We start from the raw sequence: 24,294 nt of genomic DNA, 5'->3' as shown, positions 1-24,294 counted from the left end.
TCTTTCTATTAGACTAGCAGGGTGTGCATGGCTCTAAAAGCAAATACTCATGTTGTTGGTAAGGATGACAGCTTTAAGGAAATCACTTTTCTTTTTTTCAAAGAAAGACCAGTTTTAGTAAACATAAACTACAAGTTGGGTGTATGTAATATGCTGTGATTCACCTGAGTGCAACTGTCATTCCCAATTTCTTTTCCCAGAAAAGAATTTACTAGGTGACTATAGAAGAAATTATTAATTGCGGTATTTGTTTATAAGGTAACTTCTATGCAACACCAAGCAGAATTTCTATCTGAAAATAAACCAACTCTACATATTTATAAAAAAACCTTTAATACTTACATAAGGGATTGTGTCCAAAGTGTCTGTGTTGACAATTATAGGGGCAGGGCTTGCCTGAAATGGAAAAAAAATAGAGAAAATAAATTTAAAGACCTAAAATTCATTAATATTGAAATACCCATACTTCTACATTAAGTTAAAAGTCTAAAAGCCCATTTTCCCACTGAATTAAAATCGTACAACAGTATATAACTGTGGGTACTGCTCAATCCAGGATGAAGAAATAGGTTCTCAGCCTCCAAACCACAGCTCGCTGTGGCCTTTCTTTTTAGCTTCTCCAGGTTTTGGACCACATCCTGAATACATATTATCCAGTTGTGCATTTTTTAGTAGAACTGCAAGAAACCTGACGTATCCACCTTTCAATTAGGGGATATTGAGGTTGAGGGTTTCAGCTTCAAATGAACCTGACAAATTCACCTTTTGTGTTTGAAGCAAGATGATGAACTGATCTTTACAGAGGAGAAACATTTAATGCTTACACTACTTAGCAGTACTGTATAGGATATGTATAAGCACATATATGGTGATATTTATGTCAAAGGTATATTGTGCTGTATATTTTTACATATAATTGGCATGGCTCACATACACTCAGCTGAGGTTCAGATTGAAATACAGAACAGTTTAAAAAGACTTGAGCATCTGCAAAGCTGCCAAACCTGATCTTTAATTTCTTGATGAAGCTCATATCCAGGCTCATTTCCAACCACCTGAACCTCTTGCTCTTTCCATTCTGGCATTCAGTGGTACTGACCCAATGCCAAGCTCTGATATGACCCAGCTGCATAAGCTTGGCTCAGCCTCTGAAGAAAACCAGGAAGTTGAGAGAAGGTGTAAGCCAGAGGCAAGCACCATCAGTAAAACGTCAAACTGAGGCAGGACTGCCAAGATGGGATTGTTAATAAATCAAGGACTCAGATGGACCTACATGTAGTCAGTGTAGTACAAAGAGTGATGGAAGGCACACTTTCTCATGCCTACTTGGGCAGCAAAGACTCTTCAGTCACTGTACTGGGCTGATGAAAACACTAATGCTTAGCACAGTAGCTCACTAGCTCTATTCATCTGCACTGTGTATTTGTCACTGAATGGCTGCACTTTAAACTCATACAGACTGCAGGGTCTCTTTGTGTATGGCAGGCATGCTGAAAACACTGATCCTATTTCTGTCATCAAATATTTACTGTGGGATTTCAAACCTTTGGTTGTTACCAGCCCAAATTAGGAATGTGACATTACTGCAATAATTCAAATAATGTGAGAACAACAGTTTTTGTGGAGTCATTCAAGGATAATGCTGTGTTCAAAGAAATGTTATGTTACTGGACAAAAGCTACTCCTGATTAATGCCATGATTTCTATACAACTGTGTAACTGTGAATTAAAATTAAATGCATACAATTTGGTGTGTCTGCATTTCATAGCATGGACCAGTGTCATGGTAAGGTATTATTTGATATTAAAATGCGTAGTATCTGAAAAGATATTATAGGCCCATACCCTGTTATTCTCATTGCGTCCCAAAATACTGGACACACTAAAGTGATAGGTAAAAGCAGAAGGCCATATGATTATAATATTTTTAGCTTTAGGCATATGGAATATTCCTATAGTTGCATTATCATTGGAGGTAAAACAAATTATTTTCTTTTTAGAATAAGAGTTTTTTCTTACATCAATATTTAGCTCAATAAACTTAAGAAGTAGTACCTTTGCTACAGGAAGAATAAGCTTGGCAATTTTTTACAGTATTGATTTTATCTCCTTTTTATTTTTACCTACTGTGTTGGTCTATAACCAACTACAAAGAAAATTGCAGTTTTCAGAATAAAAGCATCTTTCCACTGATGATTTATAAAACAGTATCTACTAAAATAACAAAAATCTTTCAGAAGTCATTTTCCGAAGCATTCACCAAAATCTCTTTAACCTATTGAAGAACAAAGCCTTTCATCTATATCAGATTTTCCTGAAGAAAAGCTAAAGAAATCAGAAACAACTGTGGGAACACTTAGGACTGGACAGAGTACTCCTGGTGCAGTGTGACAAGGGGATGAGATGTCCCTCACCCTGCTGCCCAGGCTGGAAGTGCAGCCCAGTTTGCCATTCCCTCTCATTGCTGCAATGGCTGACTCATGTGCACCTTGTTCTCCTCTCTACCAAGCTGCAGCTTAGCCAGACTGTGCCTGGCTGGGACTGCTCCATGTTTTATTCTGCCATGGGGAACTCCTGTGTGTTTTCATTGAACTTGGTGAGGTTCCTCTCAGCACATTTCTCCTTCTCCTATATTCCTCTGAAAAACAGGGAACAGACCAGTGTATGATCTGCTCTTCCCAGTCTGGTGTTACCTCAAACCTTGCTGACAATGCTCTCTATATAATCATTCTGGTTATTAATGAAGATAAACAGCATTAGCACCTCTATCAACTCTGTATGAGCACCACAAGTAACTGAACTGCTGACCACTGCTCTTTGGGTCTGCTGGTCTAGCCAGTGTCCCACTCATCTTCTAGTAAACCCATACATTTAGTTTCTCTCTCATTTGGCTATGAAAGAGAATTTGAGCTGAATACCTTGCTAAAATCCAGGCAAATGACATCTACTGATCTTCCCTCATCCACAGAGCTAGCAGATTTCTCATCACAGAAAGATGTTAGGTTGACAAGGTAAAATCCAAACACTTGTAAACATTTGTAAACTGACCTCCCTCCCTTTTTAATCACCTCCCTCTGTCCTTCATGAGCCTTGACAAAATGTTCTGGAGGCCCAGACCGTGGACACTCACCATGATGCTTCCATCTGTTAGCTTCCTACCTAATCCTGATCCCTGGGTTATCACTTGGTCCATCACCCCTTCCACAGGAAAAGTGTGAGCATTGAAAGCTGCTCCTTTGAATGATGTGATCCTTTCCTGACTGGCCCTGCTGCAAAGCCTGTAAAGAACTAGTTTTCAGGCCAGTGTATCACTCAAGAGTTCATTTCAACACTGTGATTACTGTATTCTTTACTGATTGGAAAACTATACTAAACTATCAAACTGATGGTTTTCTTCAACTGGGGCATTTATCCTGTTCAGACAGACAGGCATGGAAAAATTCACAGCGCAATAGTTTCAGATGGATATAGTGACTATAAGCACTCTCAACTAATACCATCAGTGCATTTGCCTTCTCTGTTCCTCCTGTTCATATCTGGGCATGTGTTTCTCTGTGAGTATGGGACAGTGCTTCCTGTTACAACTTGTCTTTTTAGCTTTTGGTTTGGTTGTTTTGTTTTTGGAGTTTTTTTTTTGAGTGGGGGGGATGTTTATTTTGTTTTTTGGTTTTGGTTTTTTTTTTTTTTAATAAGAAATATGATTTAATGGAAACATCTTGCTCCCATCTCTCTGATATATGGTAATTCGAAGAACACTATCCTCCTGAGCTGCAAAATTGCATTAAAGTGCAGGAAATGGAGATTATTTCATTAGCTGGGCCCTGTTTGTAGCTCATGCTTTAAAGAAGAAGACTTCAATCATGCAAAGCTGAGAAGACAGTTTGCAATCACTGGAGAGAGCCCTAATATAGTGCTAGCCATGGAGTACACAACAGAATCAAAACAGTCCTGTAACCACAGTGAAATTACTGAAGGGATGAGTATCAACGAGGAGTCAAAGATTTTACTTTCCAGAATGATGTGTCTGTATCTATGAAAACATTACTTGAAAACATGCCACACTGGTTCACCAAATTCTCAAGAAAGATACGCAGGTATCTCTGTACTTCTAATGGAGAACATTGACAAATCTATGAACCAGGATTCATCAACAGTGCTCCCAATTGTGCATAAATTAACAAAGGCATGCAAAAACATGTCTAGATTCTCTTGAGAACCTCAGCCTATAGTGTCTTTGAGATAGTACTGCATCTTATCTCTCAATCTGTATACCCACACAGATCTATACAGCCTTTATCTAGGCTTCAGACTGGCTGAGAAGAAATAGCTTCCTGGAAAATAATGACTTCATTCTTAACTCTGTGCTTTGACCTTCTCTGCCATCTTGACCAAGACACTGAATCACAGTTTACCAAGTAAATTACACTTTACCAGCTCTTCCCAGATGCAAAATAAAACCAAGCCAATCACCATAAGTGTGAATATTACTGAGTGTAGTAATTGAGTATTCCTGTTTTCCCCATTCCTCACTCACTTCCCTCTCCATTCCAATTCCTAGCTATACGTGAAGTATTATACTAAGCTGACAATGTACTGTGCAGTCACACTTACAGCTCCTGCTCCCTGCATGAACCTTCCTCCTACCCTTGACTGCAAGCTCTGCTTTCAGCTGAGCCGTCTCTGTGCTTTGAAAAAAGGCATCACACTGACAGCTGCAGTGAAAGACGGGCATAGCTGAGACAAAACTTGAATAGCTTTGGGAAAAAAAGTAAAAATGGAAGATTTTTCTTATTCTTCTTCTTAAAGGACTTGAGCATAAAACGCTTTGCTTCCACAAATGTATACAAGATTGTTCTGCTTGCTTTTCTGCCAAAAGCACAACTTAGAAGCAAGACAGAGTAAAAGCACTTGAAGCCAGTAGAAACAGAACAAAAAGGCACATGGTTCATGAACAATTACTCTGCTGCCAAATTCTCTACAAGTGTATGGTATGACTCATACCTCTCAAACAAGGTGAACTTTCCCTCTACCATGAATGCTAGCATTATCCTGGTAGACTGGTTTTAATCATACTACTCACAGTTTTAGAGACTATCCATATCATACTGGGTTGCTTTCTGCAGCATTCATAAGTCCTTGTTTTAAGTGTTCCTACTATGCAGGACTATATTCAACACCAGACCACAAAATCACAAACATAGTTATGTGGCCACTACTTTATAAATCATAAGCACAGCACACTGCTTCTTAACAAGAAAACAGAACCAAGTATGTCATCATTTTGAAATTGCCCACCTACGCCTATTCCTAGCTGCAATTTTAATGTCATAGAATCAATAAGGTTGGTAATGACCTCTAGGATCAAATCCAACCAATAATCCAGCACTGCCAGGTCCACTCCTAAAGCATGTCCCTAAGCACCCCACCTAACTGGATTTTGAACATTTCCAGGTACAGTGATTCCACTGCTTTCTTGGGCAGTCTGTTCCAAGGCTTGATCATCCTTTCAGTGAAGACTTTTTTCTTAATATCCATTCTCAACCTTCTCTTATGCAACTTGAGGCTGTTAGAACTCTCTACTGCTTTTCTTGTTAAGGAATCACCATCATTGTCTACATTATTACATTTAATTAAACTCAAAATAAGGGGGTGGTGAAATTGAGAATAATACAATTGTGTACGTATTACCATTTGAAAAGTAAGTTGAGTTGTCAGTGGCTTATTGCCACCTTGTGCAGACAATAAACTCTGGCCTGTATATCAGAGTTAAAGGCTCATCTTTCCAGGCAATCAGCCATAAACTCTGAAACACTCTCTGAAATATACATTTGCAGTTTTGTATTACTTTAAAATGTTAGCACTTTGTGTCTTGATAATACAAAGTAGAGCAGTCCCTATACGTGTACACGAATAGGGCATGCTGCGTCTCTCAGATACATACTGTAAGACTGCTTAAGGCCTTAAGAAAGTGATACTGAATTAGTTTAAGTTCCTGTTTTCAGGAGTTTCACAATTGCAAGAAATAGATTTACATTTACACACAATGGCAGGAAAGATTAAATGACAATTTAGATGTCAAAACAATAATTCTCTGGCATGCTATGAGGCCTCAAGATCACAGAACACACAGCACCTTTTGTCCTATTTACCAATGAATTACAAACTGAAAGACTAAAAGATAAAAACACATTTCATTTCTATTAATCAGAAATGTAAAAGATAGAGAACCTCTTTGAACATCTAAAGAATGACTTAGCAGCAAACAATTCTACCTCTGCTCTGAGACATAAAACAGAAGTCAAAACCAGCTTTGCTTGCAGATGCCATAAAAGAAGAAAAATGCCTCAAGAAATCCTCAAGACCACTCCCTTTGTATATAATGCAACCTCATATAAAGCCATTTAGTTTAAATGTAAATTGCACTTTTCAAAGGAGGTGGCCTTATTTGCAGACATGGAGTTTTACATTGTTTTTTCTTAATCTTTAGGAATAATTTCCTATTTAAAACTGTATTAATTTGCATGATTAAAAAAACCCCAAAACTCATACACAAGGAAAATAAAACATTTCTGTGTGGATTCAGAGGCTATCAGAGGGATTGAGAAGAAAGCACCTACTTTACAGTTGCTGAAGTTCTCCCTATAATGATCTTACCTGTTAGCAGGTTGAAATAGCAATTATTAATGTAACATAATTTTTTTCCCCAGTATAAGATCTAATGAAGGACATAGAAATATCAATGGGAAAAGCTCTCTGGCCACTGGAACAGGCTCCCCAGAGAAGTGGTCACAGCACCAAGCCTGACAGAGTTCAGTAAGCATTTGGACAATACTCTCAGGCACATGGTGTGACTCTTGGGGATGTCCTGTGCAGGGCCAGGAGTTGCATTTGATGATCCTTGTGGGTCCCTTCCAACTCAGGATATTCTGTGATTCTGTGCTAATACACATGAATGCACACAAACTCAAAATAGACCAGAAGAAAAGCATGCATCTAGATTTTAGGCATCCTATTTGACCTAGCTGCGTGATTTATTTTTTTTCCCAGCCTCAGTGTGCACAAACATAGAACTCTTTCCAGAGGGAGAAAAATAAAATCAAAAGAAAATTGCAGCTATTTCTTTCATAGAATCCTAGAATCATTTATGTTGGAAAAGAGTTCTAAGGTCACAGAGTCCAAATGCTAACCCAGCACTGCCCAGCCCATCACTAAACCACATCCCTGAGTGCCACATCTACAAACGCTGCAACACTTTCTCCAAAGGCTGAACAGGGCCAGAGGAAAAGCAAACACATGTGTGATCCCAATACAAACAATGGAGGGGCTGGATCTGGACTGCACTTGCAAACTAATTATGGTATCTCCTCATATTAGGCTTTCCCTCCTTTCTTTCAAAAGTCAAGGCTGCCTTACCATATGGCTTTTTATTTTTAACATCATGGTACACTAAGCTTAAAAAGAAATTATCCAGTGTCTTATTCTGTTACCTTTTTATATCATGCAATACCTGAAATTTGAGTGTAACATTTCTGCATGGAGTTATAAAAACCCTCCTCAAAAACACAGAAACAAATGGACTAAAAATTATAATGCAGATGAAGAGAACAAAAAAAAAAAAAGATAGAATGCAAAACTAAATGTGAAACAGGGGAATTACTTTAACAAAATTCAGTAACTCTTAAAAGAGGTTATCAGAACATGAACCTTAAAGAATGAAACACCTGCTTTCAGGTTAATCTGTTACATTCAGTACTGTCAACATGAGCCCAGCAAGAAAGGAATCAGTGCCAAAGAGTGCTCATCTCTGCTTATCAAGGGCAGAAGTCATCAAGGCTTACTGGTGTCAGAGTTAAAACTCTTCATAAGAGTTTTAAAAGAGACAAAAGAGACAAAACTCTTCATAAGAGACAAAAGAATAAGAAATAGAAAAGTTTTAGAGTTTTGGAAAGGTTCTAATAGCACAAATAGCAAAATCACCAAAAACCTTGTTTTAGCACTGAAGCAGCCATGAGGAGAGCTGGGATTTACTGTGGTCCATATAATGCATCAAATTAATTCTCAGATTCTGGCTAAGTATGTACAGAGGCAAAGCTATTTTGCCAAATGCTTTCACTTAATGTATATATATTTAAGTATACAGGAAGAACTTAAAAAACAAACTTGATTTTGAATATCTATAATAAACTGCAAATTCAAGTTGGTCTGTGCTGGAACAAAGAATGTTTTGACTTTTATGTCAGTGAAAGTAAACTTCTACCCTAACGTCCTCTGGAAAAGTTTTAATTGATGTCCCAGAGTGCCCCTTTATGGCCCAGAATCTCCAAGTGATGAATAAAATTAACTAAATAATTCCAAGTATATCAAATATATATAGCTTGCCCGACAGCTTGTTTCAAACCCTAAATTACTGCAGGACTACTGCACTCACAGTACATCAGTTTAAAAGATAAACATCCATGTGTGAAGTGCAGCTATTCAGGGCTCAGGGGGAATCAGCTCTTTTACATGGTTTAGCTTCATGTGGCATAAAATGCATTTCTCAGTGGAGATGCTCTGCTACAAAAATTACAACTATTTGGTACTTTACTATAGGGCTTGCTAACCACTTTTAAATCTCAGTTTTCTTGCTGATGTCCTTCAGCCAGAGAACCCGAGTGCTCTGTGGGTGGTTTGCAGGACAGCACGTGCCAGAACTGCCAGATTCTCCATAATTTTACAGGTTGTAGCACCCAGCAGGAACATCACCAGCTGCCAGTCTTAGCCAGGGCTCTGCTTGTGAACCTTTGTAATGCCATCAGGTTGTTACTGATTGAAGAGGATGCTCCCTTTTGAATGATGCAATCTTGATGTAGGACAGAGAGTGGAAGTACGAAAATGACATTTTCTTTTTGTTTTTAGGACCAATTTCCCTCATAGTTTAAACATTTTGGACAGAGAAGAAAAATCAGTCCAATTTCTAGACTTTACACCTTGTTATTCCTCACTCTGCTACATTCAAGCCTCTGGTTTAAGGAGTACATCCTAGTGAAGCATGAATTTTGTGTCTCTTCTGCCTGCCTTCTGCTCCCTACTGGATGGAAACAGCAAGGGAAGCTCCTGTGAGGAGAAGCCAGGGCTGTCCTATGCTGTGCACAGGTGGCTCCAGCCAGTGTCACACCAGACCCACCACTGGGGCAGGAGAAACCAGCAATAAGGAAGAAAAGGGTGAGGAAAAAGGAGCAGCAAAGAGAAACAAGTATGTCCTGACCCTGGATCAAACCCCATGTGTGAGGGACCCCAAGTCTCTCGTCCTCCAAAGGCACTGAGTGGGACCTGAAGTGATGGCTAGAGGAGAGGAGGTGTCTGGAATGAAGATGAACCTCAAGATGAGCTGTTTTCCCTTAGCATGAGTTTGTCATCTTTGTTTCTCAATATCCAATGCAATAATTAAATGTTTATGTAAACTGGCAGGAAAATTAAATTCCCTAAGTCAAATCTGCTTTGCCTTCAAAACACCAATTTTTCTGAAATTTCACTGTAGAACAGATACTTGTTCAGCACCTTTTATTCAGTCTATTTTCTGAAAAAGCTACAAATCAATTATTGGAGGTGAGACTGGACCAGCAGAAGAAAGCAAAAGAGCAGCCTTCAGTTATGGAAGAAAATGTTGAGTACACAATGTATTCTGTGCAGACATGAACTCACTCCAGCTGGGCTCTGAAGGGAGCACCTGACTTGTGGCTCTGTTTGTATGACAATAAGCCCAAGCTAAGAAAACTGCCTTTCTAGAAGATGAATGTAGCCAAGCAGAAAAAACAACAAATCATAAAATCATGGAATGGTTTGAGTTGGAAAGGACCTTTGAAATTCATCCAGTCCAAGGCCCCTGTGATAAGCAGGGTCATCTTCACCTAGATCAAGTTATTCAGAGCCCCATCCAACCTGACCTTGAATATTTTCAGCGTAGGGCACTCACCAACTCTGAGCACCTGTGCTAGTGTTTTACCACCATCACTGTGAAACACCTCTTCCGTATATCTAATCTAAATAAATTACCTTTCAACTTCACACCATTAGCCCTTATCCTGTCACAGTAGGTCCTGTTAAAAAGTCTGTCCCCATCTTTCACTTAGACCCTTCCAAGTACTGCAAGGCCACAACAAGATCTCTGAACAAAGAGAAAGTAGAAGCAGTACCGTGGCCACAAAGAAAGCTGTCATGTAAAAATAGAAACACATAAATTAGCAACTGATTAAACATATATATTTATCACCTTATAGATCCTCTATAAAGAGATATTTTCCATGGAGAAAGAAAGCTACACCTACTTCTCCTCACATAATCTATTAAAATGCATTGCTGTTGACCTCTCAATTCTTAGAAATTGCATTAAGCAATAAATTTCCAAACAGAAAATCAAGGCAACACAGCACCACAGGTTTGGAGACTAAGGAAACAATGTAAAGGGACTGAACTTGAGGAGAAGTAACAGTGCCACAAAAGGAGCTCTATGATATGTCATTGCTTAAGTAAACAAAATGCCAAGGGCTATTATAAGTCTGAACCACAATGGAAATGAGTGGAGAGTAAGCACACCCAACATTCTTATAAAGAAGTTGCACAGAACCTTAAAAATACACCTCACTTAAAATTACAGGCCTGGAAAAAAAGAAGGCGATTCTCCTTGAGAAATGATAAAGGGAAAAGCATCCTTGTGAACTTGAAAAAAATAGATTGTGGGGGCAAATAGGTGGATAGGACCTATTATGGTCCTATTATGGGTGCAAATAGGACTAAAAAACAAACTTCACAAAACGGACTAAAACCAAAGGGAAGAAACATAAAAATATTTAAATAATTCTTTGATGATATTAATGAAAAGCACTTCATAGCAGGAAAATTATACTTGCCTGTTTTTCAATCAATATTTTGCAATTTTTACAGCAGGAATATTTTTCAGTTTCATGCCAAGGGCAGCCAGTAGATTTTATCCACAGCTACAACTATGTGGCAAATTCAGCAATCTATAGTATAGTCTCCCTAGTGGAGAGGTTGAAGCTTTGTTGCCTAAAACTCCTTTGTACAAACTGAGGTTAACACTGAAATGACTGCTGTAGGCAGTGCTCACATTCTGACAGATGGGCGATGCGACCTATGAGGTCTTTCCCCATCTTTGCACTTCAGCATTCTGTCATTTCTTAACAGCGTTGTTTTTGCTAGAATTGGATGTAGAAACACTGAGTAAAAAAAATAGTCTTAAACTGAATTAAAATAGGTGGGAGCAGCGACTTATCTAGCAGCAAGTAACATGGCCCTTTTTCTCATGATGCAGGCACAAACAGTAATACAAGGCAGCACTTTGAAACATGATCATTCCTAGGTTATAGGATATCTTTTAGTTACTGATTTCAAGACATATTTTCTGATTTGTAAAACACAAACATTTAGGATGCTGCTCTTTGTAAACATTATTAGTAGAGACCTGAAAAGGACCAGGAAAGTTCTGCATTCTCTGAATTTACTGCGTGAATATATAAATTAAAAGCCACTTATCCCACAAAATGGAATGACTTCCCTTGTACACAAAGACAACATTCATCTTTCACTGTATCAAGCAATACACATAACAGTCAAAGACACAAAACCTAAAAACTGTCAGAACTGACCTGAACCAAGATTGAGAAGATAGGTTTGCAAACCAATTAAGGGAACCTCAAACGTCAGAACCACCCTTCATGCACTGAACAGCACCCCCCAAAAGACCGGAATGTTAAACGGTTCAGAGTGTCAAGGCAGCCTCTTCCTCTAGTAATAATAGCAAAAACAGTAACAATAAGAAACATCTCCTGGATATCTGTCTCTCATATGATGGTGGTTTGGTTCTCTTTTTTAAAATGGAAAAACTCCAGGAGAGTGCTTTCAGAAATAAGCTTTGATTACTGTCAGAAGGGATAAAGAAAACATTTCCTGGCAAAGGAAACCGCAAGTTATGCGCTATACATCAGGCACTAGGAGAGAACACCTGGAAAAGGACTAAGCATAGCATTTAGTAACACAAACAGAGCTGTCTGCTTAAGGCAGGAGAGAGGTAGAACACAGGAATCAAAGAGCACAGTCCTAAAAATATTCAGCTTCAGGAACTCAGATTTCTCTTGTGCCTGTACAATAGCATTTAAACCTTGAAAATAATTCAACATCTATCCCAAGTAACTGGCATTCAGACATGAGGCAGCCTTCCCCCCGAACCATTTGGACAGATCCAGTCTCCTCCTACCCTACCTTTTAGGCACCAATCCCACCCTCCAAAGGAAACACAACCCCCTCCTCCAGTAAATTATGATGCCTGCCAGAAATATCACATTTACCATTCTCAGCCTGTTGTAAATCCTGACTTTCGCCATGGGATGTCTGGGAAAAACTAACACCTAATGTGATGGTCCTTTCCGAAAACTAAGCAACTTCACAGGCAGGTGCACCAATTCTGAGCACTAACATATAAAAACCCCACTGCAGACCTGACCCTGATACTAAATAAATGTTTGGCTGGGAGGACAAGAAATGGGAACATCGTGTGCTTCAGAGGAATGGGAGAAAAATGACATAGAAAATATTACAGCAAGAAGAACACAGAATCTGTGGGAGGCACAAGGTTTTTTAGGGCAGCCGTAACAAGGAGAAAGCAAGAGACTCCAAAGTTAAAGTCAGCCCATCCTTCACATGCTATATGCTTTGTGACACATTTTGAAATGTCTTCTTCAATTATAGAGTGCTCTACCCTTATACAAACAGGGGTTCAAGCATTTTTTTTTTGCTGTCAGCCCATCTGTTACTGAAGACCCTTTTGCTCACTTATTAGCTCAATACTGATCTGACACAGCTAGAACTGAGTAATTCTTTAGCTTGTTCATCACATACTTAACAGCTCAGATGTGTGTCGCTTCTGCAAAATATTAGCATATTTTAATTTTAAAATACTCTATTAAATTTATACTTCACACGAGAAGAAGAGACATAGGAGAAAGAAAGATACTCTATCATCTTTCCTGTCCAGAACATTCTACCTGGCTTACCTAACCAGGTCACCAAAAGCCATCTGCTATTAAAATATTTCCAGTGCACATAACATGAATATAAATAAATAGCTTCTTCAAAATACTTGGAATTAGAAGTAGCAACACATATTGATGTAAACATAGAAGAAATCACTAATTTTATACACCATATGCAACATTACTGTATGCTATCTGGTAATAAGCAGTAATAGCCATATGTTCAACTTATATTTATTATCATTTTAAAAGCATATCTCAATTACATGTTTTTTCAGGAAGTAAAAACTATATGTAATATAGTTTTTTTCCTTGATCATTAAAGTAATGATAAAAAAGAAATACTGTCAATATATTTTAATTCCAGGTATATAGAACTATGCATTCTCTCCCCAGAAAAATCCCCAGCTCTTGTAAAAGACAGTTCTTTATTACTTATCTTTCCATCCAAAAGAAACACAGAAGAGCTATGGTCATAGGTCTGAGTTCATTCAGTTCATCAGAGTTCAGTTTCATTCATTTCCCCCCCAAAAGAAGCCTAACCCTCAGAGCTGACATTTAAAAACATGCCTTATTTTAGAGGTATGTTACAGTTTTCCTTACCGGGACAAGAGAATCAAATGAACCCTGTTCCCGACTTTCAATAGCTGAAATTGTTTTCAACCAGAGGAGATAGCTTGAAATATCAGATATTTCAGAATCCTCCATACTGAAAGCTGCAAGATTAGCAGGACTGAGGCGAGACAGACTTGCAAAAGGAGGGCTTTGCCTGTGTTACATAAAGTTCTAATTAGATCCTTGGTACAAATTGCTATCCTAAGAATAAAAAGTTAATCAAAAAGCCTCATTGGAAGAATAGGAGGGCAAAACTGGAGCCGAGACAGCTGTGGCACAATAGCACAACTGCTAACTAGATTCTGTGCCACTATTCAGAAGTGAAAATATATGTGTGAAAATCAAAGTGTTCCCTTTGTGTTACTTTGGACTAAACTGTTCACACCTGGTTTACCTCAGTGGAACTCAGACCTCTCTGTACTGAGATTCCAATGCAGCAAGCATTGGAATTAAATAACAGACCCTCTTAATGTCACAGCCAAAATATTTTCATGAAAAGAAGAAAATTTTGAAAGGAAACCAGTACAGAAGTGGCATGAGAACAAGTTTGGCAAGGACTTTTGGTGACAAACTGTAAGAACCAACCTACAATAATTTGTTAAATTTGACTAAATCTTAGAAAACTTCCCAAATAACCACAGGATAGCTAATGGATGATTTCTTACCTCTCCAAAAAGTTGCAATTCCAGTCTCCATTTCCAAAGTATAGCTGAGAGCTCTCTTTATCTGTTCAGGTTTATATTCCCTGCCCCCTTATGGGTGGTACTGTAGAAATGAAAGGAGTAGTGACAGGACCCAAGGGAATGGTCTTAAGTTGTGTCAGTGGAGTTTTAGATCAAAGATAAGGACAACTTTCACCCAGAGGGTGCTGGGCACTGAACAGGCTCCCCAGGGAAGTGGTCACTCCACCAAGTCTGACAGAGCTCACAGAGTGTTGGGACAATGCTCTCAGGCACACAGTGTGACTCTTGGGGACAGCTGTGTGCAAGGCCAGGAGCTGGACTCCATAATGCTTGTGGGTGCCTTCCAACTCAGGATATTCTGTGATCCTTCAGAAGCAAGACATGACTGTATTACCCATGGTAAAACTCAGAGTGCACAACTCTTGAAGATTTCAATAAGGTCAAGATTTCAGTTACAGCTGTCTTTTAAGAAGGACAGTATAGAATATTTGTAGGCTGTCTGCTCAGAAAAGTCACACAAAGACTGACATTACCAGGTAGTTTCCGGAACAAGATGTCAACCTTTGCCAAAAGAGCTCTAAAGCAAATCTGAATGTCAGAACTGCTATGAAAATAACTTTTATATTCTCCAAATTCTTACCTTCTCATAAAAATGGGTGTCCAAAAAGAAGCAGCATAAAATTATTTGTTGAGAAGCAAGAGAGGTGAGAGGAGAGAAACTGAAAACTCATAGTACAAGGGACAAGGAAACAAGTGGCCTTAAACAATACATAATTTACTATGTATTAAACTTTTTTGGTTGGTCTCTTGTCATTTTGGGGCTCCAAATATTCACAGTCAAATTGAAAAACAATGCCATAAGGACCAAAATATTTGACAAACCAAGCAAAGTTTAGAAAATAATACTGATTTAAAAAAAAAAAAAAGCAGCATTAAAAAGCCCTACAGGTTTGCCTAGTTTAGAACAAAGTATTTCAAAAATCTTTCACAATGCAGCATAAATACTTTTTTGATGAGCAGATCATTTTTAAAAATGGATTTTAAATATTTTCAAAGAAAAAATGGTATGCAGCCTAATGTAAAAAGTGTACCTTTTTCTGAAGAAAATTAATTTCTGACAAGACCCAAAGAAGACTTTGCAACAAAACCCATGTAACTTTGCAGAGTGGAGGTGAGGAAAGGAAGACAGAGTGCTGCTTCTCCCCTCTACTTCTTCATTTAAAATTGCACTGTTTAATGAGAAAATTCTACACTAATCTAAATGTTTTAAAAATACTTTACTATTAACTAAAATGCAATATCCCTGTAAAGCACATTTCAAAAAATATCTTATTTGACAAAATGAACGTGTTCATTTAGTAGCAATTATAAAATACGCAAACTGTATATACCTAGGAACAGGTAACTTTTCCTTTCCCTTCAAACTCCTTCCACAACATTCTGTACATTATTTGGTATAAGGGCTTGAACATGCCTGTGGTTTCACCCAGTACGGTTGTTTGCATCACTTTACGGATCATCCAGTTCCAACCCCCCCGGCCACGGGCAGGGACACTTTCCACTGGACCAGGTTGCTCAAAGCCCCATCCAGCCTGGCCTTGAACACTGCCAGGGATGGGGCATCCACAGCTTCTCTGGGCAGCCTGTGCCAGAGCCTTTCCACTCTCATAGTGAAGGATTTCTTCCTCATATCTAGTTCAAATCTGCTTCCTTTTCAGTTTAAACTAAATCCCCCTTGCCCTGTCATAACACATCCCTGTAAAAAGTCTCTCTCCAGGCCTCTTGCAGCCCCTTTAGAAAATGAAGGTTCAACGAGGTCTCCCTAGATCCACATGATCAGTATTATTTGCTTCTCAGAAAAGTGGAAGACTTGAAAATGAGAGCACAAATAGAAGATGAAGAACTCACCAGTTCTTCATCAATTTGAAGAGCTAATGTTTAACCCATTGTCTTCTGGGACATGAGAGGGATCGTTTATTGTGAAAATGGCTGCAACTAGTTTCTTTGTTGCATTACCTACTGAGCTCAGAGAATAAAGTTTAATTTACAGAGTACCTTCCCCTGTAAATATGAGCGATTCAAATGGACCGTGACAGACACGGCTGAGTCCTTCAGGCCTCTGTGAAAGCATCTTTAATAAAAGAGAGAAAACACCAAGGAGAAGAGAATGAGGAACAACCAAATCAGAGCAGCAATGGTACTGCATGGCAAAGAAGGCCAACCCACAAAGAGACCACAGCCAATGGATAGCCCCATGCTGAGCAGCTGGTCCCTCAGAGGGGCTGTTCTGCTTGTGACACAAACTGCTGAGATTTCTCTAATTTTATTTCAGTTCATGCACTTTCACCCTGCAGCAGGAAGTGTCCGAGAGTGGTTTTGTGGGGATGCCAGCTGGGGAAACCAAAACTTGATCTATCAGTCCCTCCCATTAAAGCACCTTTCAGAAGACTTTCCATCATATTTTAAAAAATGATCTTATGGAATACCTAAAGCTTTTCCACTATCTCTGAAAAACCACTACAGACATGTAATACCTCAGGTCAAGACAGTGATGAAAAAATAATAAAGAACTCATACTGAATAAAGATCAAAGTATGACAAAAGCTGATACAACTACATCCCATAAAAGCTCATAGACAAAGACAAAACTCTTCAAGGTTTTTACTTATATTGTAGAGGAAAAAAGCATTCCCTGTTAGTTTACGCCTTGTATGTGTAATGCCATTTATAACAAGTATTTATTTCTATGAAAACAAGTACTGCTGTCAATCAAATGAATGGTAAATAATTTAGCCAGTAAAATTACTTTTATAAGTTAATATAACACATCAGCTGGGAATAGTCCACAATGTCTCCACCAGAGAATTTTAGAAATTGTTTAACTGTACCTCACCTCTTTAAACTGTTCCAACTGGATTACTGACTTCCTACGAACATTAAAATGTTTAATTTTTAAAATAAATCTTAGATAATAGCTTCTATAAAGCCTCACTGGAGTTTTGCCAATCGGTTGTTTACAAACCTCTAACACACTAAGAACAAATGACAGAGATAACTGAGTGGTTTACAAGGGAAATACTTCGCATTAGAAGAGTAAGAACAACATAGCCATTCAATTTTTTATACAGGTTTATTTATTTATGGTTTTAGAACTATATGGGCTGTTTAAGTCTGGATGGCTTTGGTAGTTATTCTTATTGAATTTTCAAGGGAAGGAAGGACAGAGTAGCGATTGCCGAGTTCCAGCCCAAAACTCCTGCATCACAATGTCTGAACTTTTGCATCTAATAATCAGAGGCAGTATTACTGCTTTATATTACTTTCAGATCAAATGATGCTTCACTAACTTTTCCCACTAGTGCTTCAATAGTCAAAGACCAGTCATTGCAGCAATTAATTTTTTTCCTTGGTGCCTTTAAAACTTTTTTGTTGGATTGAATCTGAGTGCAAGATCTTTACAAAAATGTTATTTTCTTCCCTCCTAGACTGCCATTCTTGTTGAAACTCCACTGTAATTTCAAGATAAATTTAAAATTACAAACAAATGAAGAAGCAGAATTGTCTGTGTGTTTGATGTATTCAATCTTGAAAACTTTTTTTAAATCCTGTCAATTTACATATCAGGTGGATTTTAAAAGGATTCTTCTTCTTTTCTTTAGTTTTATACAGAAATGGAAAAAACAATAGCATGAATTTTTTAAAAGGAAGAATTGCAGGTTAGACTGCTACTTTGCAGTTGAGAAGGGTACCTAAGTTTTGGGTTAACTTCAGCTCAAAGTATCGCCAGTAACACCAAGTCCCACCAACACAGATTGTATCAGTTACATGGGAACAGTGTTAAGCACTCTGCTGAACTCTGGTCCACTTCAGTGGCTTCTTAATGAACTTCTGCATTTGAAGAAAAATATCTGTTAAAGAAGTTCCAGCTACACTTAGTGACTTTTTCTGCCATTGCTTTGCTCTTATATTTTCAGTGTTTTCTCCTCTTACTCCAAGTTTACCAATTCAGTATTACAAAAACTGCTTAAACTGTGTTGACCAGCCCTGTACAACATCCCAGCAATAAGGCCAGCTCAAACTGCTGAAAGGAACATAATCCATTGATGGAAAAGCTTGAGTAGTGCTGGTTAATTAATTACTTTGTATCTCCAAGTCAGTATGTGCCTCACTCCAAGAGCACAGCCCTGCCTTTAGCGAAAATTCTCATACACAGAGCAGGCTGATGCAAACTGCCCCACTTCAACAAAGAACCCACTACATCCTTCTACAGTAACATGAAGAACCACTAACCTCAAAAGGATGGAAATCTTAGCAACATACTCATAGACCCAGGAAGTCACTGAGAGTCCCCACAAAGGTCACTGAGCTTGATGCTGCACCTCAGGGGTGGCCACAACCAGCAAGGACCCTTAAAGGTCCAACGAGAACACATTTCAGATACCTTTCCACACAGATGGGTTAAAACTTAGAGCCATTCAACAAATTGTGCAGGTAGGTTCAGTCTAGCTATTGCCTTAGGACTAAGCTATGACAAAGGGGTTGAAAATTAAGCTTTTCCTCTGTTCTATGTGCAATCCCAAAAAACATTTAACTTTCCTACCTCAGCCTTCCCAGTGTGAAATGAAAGGAACCTTGACCTAACTCACAAATCTATCAGAAAAGAGAAGAATCACATAGCTGTTCCTTCTAAGGCACTTAAAGAAATGTCAAGGTATCAGGCAGTAATGACAACTGGAGAAAACAAACAGGATCAATTTTGCTTTCTTCACCTCTCCTGCCCCTGGTTGGTTGCTGAACATAAACTAGTACTTCAGTCTGCAAAAAGAATTTCCTGCATCTCTGTAGTTTTGTTATTGCTTTTATTATTAATAATACCAAAACCAAGCTCCCTTACCCCTCCATCCCCACGCTAGCAAATGTTTTTGCTGTGGCAATTCTATTACCTTTTGCATTTTGCTGGTTTGTCAGATTTGCTGAACCCTCAAGTGCAAGAGGTAACATGAAGAAATAGAAACTGGCAGAAAGTACATTAAAGTTATTATCACCTGAGGACAAATCCTTGCAAGTGAACCACAAGAAAAAAGACTTCCATCTGGAAATCAGACAAAGACCATACAAGTAAACCCAGTAATTCCACTACTGCTTTGGCAACCATTCAAAAATGTGAAAATAGAGATGAGTTATGAAAAAGAAATGTAGAAGTAATGGGACTCTTCAAAAAGAAGACAGAAAGAGCAAAGGTGAGAAGGAAAACAGATACTTAATTTCAGATACTAAATGCAACACCAACATGCATTTTGAAAGGGCATTATATAAAATGAGCAAAAGGAAACCTTTTGGTTAGATATTACAAGGGCTACCATCAGAGGATACAAGGACCAAAGAATTATGAATCTGAGAAGCTTTTTAGGTTTTGTCCATTCAGCAAAATATTTCTGCAATTCTGCATTTTCAACTACTACTAAAAGCTGATTCATTTCTTTCTGTATTCTCCATATGATTAACATGACATTTCTTGGTACACAAATTAGCTTAGCTGATAGACAGCAACCAGTGCTTAAAACCAAAATAACTAGGAGTGATAACCTCAATTTCCAGCAAAAATTATTTAAAAAGTAATGTGTGAATTCCAGTTTTGTGCTGACTACATAGACTTAAACGCATCTCAGCTAAAAGAGAAGATCCACTGAGAATACTGCCATGACAACTGAAAGAAAAAAAAGAAGACAATATTTTTGCAGATTTATACCTGCAGAAATGATCAGATTGCTTCTGCTTTTATGCTCGAAGAGGCTGAGGAAGCTAGTAACTGCCCCAGAGGCAACTGCAGTGTATCATGACTCTGCTTCATACGTGTGTAGTAGATCTACATGTGGTACATTACAGAAAAACTATGGCGCAGTCAAATCAACCCAAAAAAAACTGGTATTGCTCCACTTCATATTTGTGTAGCTTCTGTAATATCATTAAACATTAAAATAATAATTATTAACAATTACAATAATTATTATAGTAACCTATATTTTTTTCCAAAGTTGCTGTAAATTCTATCGGCCAGGTTTTTCTGAAATGCCCGATGGGACCATAGGAAACTCATGAGATTCAACAAGGCCAAGTTTTGAGGTCCCATACCTAGGTCAGGGCAACCAATGATATCAATTGAGTCCTGGGGATGAAATGTATTAACAGCAGCCCTGCAGACCAGGACTTGGGGGAACTGGTGGATGAGAGGTTAAATGTGACCGGCAATGCGCATTTGCAGGCGAGAAAGACAACTGTGCCCTGGGCTGCATCCAAAGAAGCTGTCAGAGAGTGTCCAAAGGAGGCCAACGAGGATGGTCAAGTGTATTGAGGGGAAGCTGCAGGAGGAGCAGCTGAGGTCACTTGGTCCGTCAGCCTGGAGCAGAGAAATCTGAGTGGAGACTCACTGCGGTCTACAGCATCCTTATGAGGGGAACAGGAGGGGCACACACTGATCTCTTCTCTCTGGTGACAGGAGCCAAGGGAACTGTATGAAGCTGTGCCATGGGAGGTTTAGGTCAGAGATTAGGAAAAGGTTCATCACCCAGAGGGTGCTTGGGCACTGGAACAGGCTCTCCAGGGAAGTGGTCACAGCACCAGCCTGACAGAATTCAAGGAGCATTTGGACAATGCTGTCAGGCATGTGGGTGTGATCCTTAAGCCTGTCCTGTGCAGCACCTGCCTCTAAGTTTTTGACTGAGCTGGTGGTATAGAGATCATTCAAAAACACAGCAGCAAATGTGGCAGCATTAGCCTCAGACTGAAGATGAGACCAGGGTTCTGCTTTTTCTACTAACTTCTTACTGAGCATATAGATAAAAATTTATGGTTGTTTTTCTTTCAAAATGTCATTTGGCTGTTTGATCCTGGGTGCCCAATTGCAGTCTCGCAGAGTATGACAAGTGACTTCTATACTCATGACTGCAAGCCAGACAGATTTTGATAGAACCCAGATGTGTCTGCTGAGCAGAAAGTGAAAACAGAAAGGGAAAGGGAAAAGTCGGCTCCAAAACTCTCAATTTCTTAAATGAAACATTATTATTTCTGAATCCTTAAAGGCAAAAATGAGCTTGAAAGAAGTTTCTGTGCTTAGCACAGGGAGGTCCCTGAGCACTGCTGTGTTGTGAAAACTTAACTGCATGCATCAAACTGCACATTAGTGTGACTACCTCTGGAAGAGACAGCCATGCTGGGACATGACCCTTGTCACATGCTTCTGCTCTCAGCCTTGTGCTGGCACTAGAACCTGTGCTAGTGGACATCAACTGGGCCATGAAATAGGTCTCTCAAACGCCTATTTTATTATTTTTCCCCAAAGTAGGCTCTGCAGAATGAAGAAAAGTAAAATCAGAGCTTAGACCTTACATTTTCAATCAATGTGATCAGCTCTCAGGTGATTGACGGTCACAACATAAAACCTGGACAAAGCAGCACATGGATAAATAGTAATTCCTATTCCCGTGATCAGGAATGCAAGAAATAGCAGCTCAGTATAGAACAAGTGTTTATTGGAATTTAAAAGCAATACCAATGTAAACAAAGAGTCTGAAAAGAGAACAAGGAATGTTAAAAGCCTCAGTTTAACTAACTGATTTCATACCTGGCTGCAGAGTAGTTGCTCTGGGAGGGTAGCTACAGAAATCCTGAAACACTACTCCATTCTGCTCTCATTTGAAATGCGTAATGAAAATCATTTGTCTGATGTTCTGTTTGACCAATTATATGAACAATTTCAGCTGCTGAAGTAACCTGCTTCTACTTGTACAAATACTTAATCAGAAAGGCAAAAATCTGTATTAAAAGTACAATAATATCCAAATCAAAACCAGCTGGTATTTTGCTAAATTGGATTTTGTACTGTATTCAGAGCTGACTCCTGTGACTTAAAAGAAAGCTTATACCAGAATTGGAATTTACAAAAAGGATTTTTTTGTTTGTTTTTCTGATATTTGGTTTAGATATTATAGGACCTCTGTTTCCAATACAGAAAGAATTCCTTTTTGATCCCTGTATTTCAAACTCTCAGAATGATGGAAGACTTTGAAATTAGATGACTATTGAGACAACTCTTCTGAGTAACTGTAGTAATTTATAAAAATTGTTTATACAAAAAGATAAATAAGTATATGATATTTAATTTACAAACTCTCTTGTAATAATCTAAGGCTTATTTCAAAGCAAACATAGCTCTTAAAAGCAAAGTAATTGTGTCCATATTCCTTTCTTGACATTTTCTTGGCTTTATTTTTATTATCCTTTGTCCAAAAGTCACATGCAGACATGGGGAGAGAGCTAAATTGGCAAACTCTGTAAATCTTGTCACTACTATAACCAGAAACTCCCATTAGTTTTTTAGGGTTTTTTTTTTTAGCCACTGCTGAGTGTCCAGCTATAAATTCTCATGCATCACCCTTCACTTCTTTTGTTTGAATCAGACTAAAGCCACCTTGCTGAGTTGCTGTAAAGGGTTAGCATCTCGGAATGCCCAATTTAAATGTAGTGGAACATTAGACACAAAGCCCAACTAGGGTTATCAAGCCTTTTTCTTATTCCCAATCATTTCATGCAAACCATAAGGCAATGATTTCAGGGTGATTTTTCCTTTTAGTCCATAGAGCATCCAGTTTATCAATCCTGTTGACATGCCACCAAAGAGTTCCAGTGACCTCATGAGCCAGTTAAGAGACAGAAAGACTAAAATCCTATTGTGTGGCCTGTGCCATCAGAGTACTATAGGAAAGATTAAAGACTTTCCTGTGTTCTAAGTTCATGTGGCATCAAGGATCTACTGGAGTGAAACAGTCCTAGGAGTGGATTACATGGCACCGCAGAATATAGAAAAAGTGCAGGAAAAATAAAAGGTTTTGAATCCCTTTGGGGTCTACCAGTTTGGGTTTCTAGAGAAATATCCCTCTGTTCTCAAATATGATGAACAGTTTATCCATGGATGAATAAACATGGTAAGTATTAGACAAAGTTTTGAATAGCAGGAGAACTATCAGAACACTTGTGCAGTTTTGGCACAAACCCTGTCCAAACCCTACAATTCCCTATGTTCCCTTTCATCCCCCTCTGAAAATCCCAGCAGCCAAATTACAGGTCGAGGGGAGAAAATGTTCTTGGATTTTTGGGACATCTAGGAGGAGAAACTCTGAAATACATGTTTAAATAAATGCAAATTAGGCAGTAAGATATTTATGACTGAACAATCAGCAGGAGCCAAATAATGTGTAATTAAACTATAAATCATTACTATCATTGGTAAGTACTGTACATAGTGTATCCAATTCCATATTTAAAGGAAAATATATGGAACATCTTGCACATAAATATTGCCATGATATATGTAGCCATGCCTATTTCTTAAATTTCTTTGCTAATACTTAATATTATGTGCTATCAAAAATATTAACACTGATAAAGACCTGATACACTAATAGAAGGAGACAGAATATTATTTAACAAATGAATTAATCTACTTTTCTTTTACTTTGAGAAGTCTGCCTTCACAGTGGCCTTTGCAAAGTAATACTACATTATCAATCAAGGCAGGGATTGTTGAATTATCTCCTGCGAGACGGTGGAAAATCTGGAATGACTGACACCCCTCCAAGTTCCTGAATCTGAAGACCACAAAGCCTCATAAATAACACTGGTGTTTTCTCTTTCCTTTCCTTAAAAAAAAACAACCAAAAAAAAAAAACCCAAAAAAACCCAAAAAAAACCCCAAAAAAAACAAAACAAAAAAAAAAAAAACACAAAAAAACAAAAACCAAAACCAAAAAACCCCATAAAAACCCCAAAAGGAAAAAAACAAACCCCAGAAGAAAAGGGAAAAAAAAAAAAAAACAAACCCAAAATACCCTAAAAACTCAAAACAAAACAAAACCACCAAAAAAGGAACTTTCATGTTCAGAGGGAAAGTCCTGCTGTGGTCGCAGCATATT

At 38.4% G+C, this 24,294-nt stretch overlaps 1 protein-coding gene across 16 annotated transcripts in view; it reads right to left on the bottom strand.

Annotated features, from left to right (window-relative positions):
• Positions 1–24,294, bottom strand: part of DLG2 (discs large MAGUK scaffold protein 2) — a 988,724-nt gene that overhangs the window by 389,577 nt on the left and 574,853 nt on the right. For all 16 annotated transcript variants that reach the window (XM_066572327.1, XM_066572326.1, XM_066572328.1 and 13 more), the window contains one exon: positions 343–396. In XM_066572327.1, coding sequence (XP_066428424.1) covers positions 343–396 — 54 coding nt within the window. The remainder of the gene's footprint in view (positions 1–342; positions 397–24,294) is intronic.

This window comes from Molothrus aeneus, chromosome 2 (genome assembly GCF_037042795.1).
Source record: "Molothrus aeneus isolate 106 chromosome 2, BPBGC_Maene_1.0, whole genome shotgun sequence".
In the NCBI taxonomy this organism is placed as follows: domain Eukaryota; kingdom Metazoa; phylum Chordata; class Aves; order Passeriformes; family Icteridae; genus Molothrus; species Molothrus aeneus.
The sequence above is the reverse complement of the archived record's forward strand: the minus strand, read 5'-3'. Positions and strand labels throughout refer to the sequence as shown.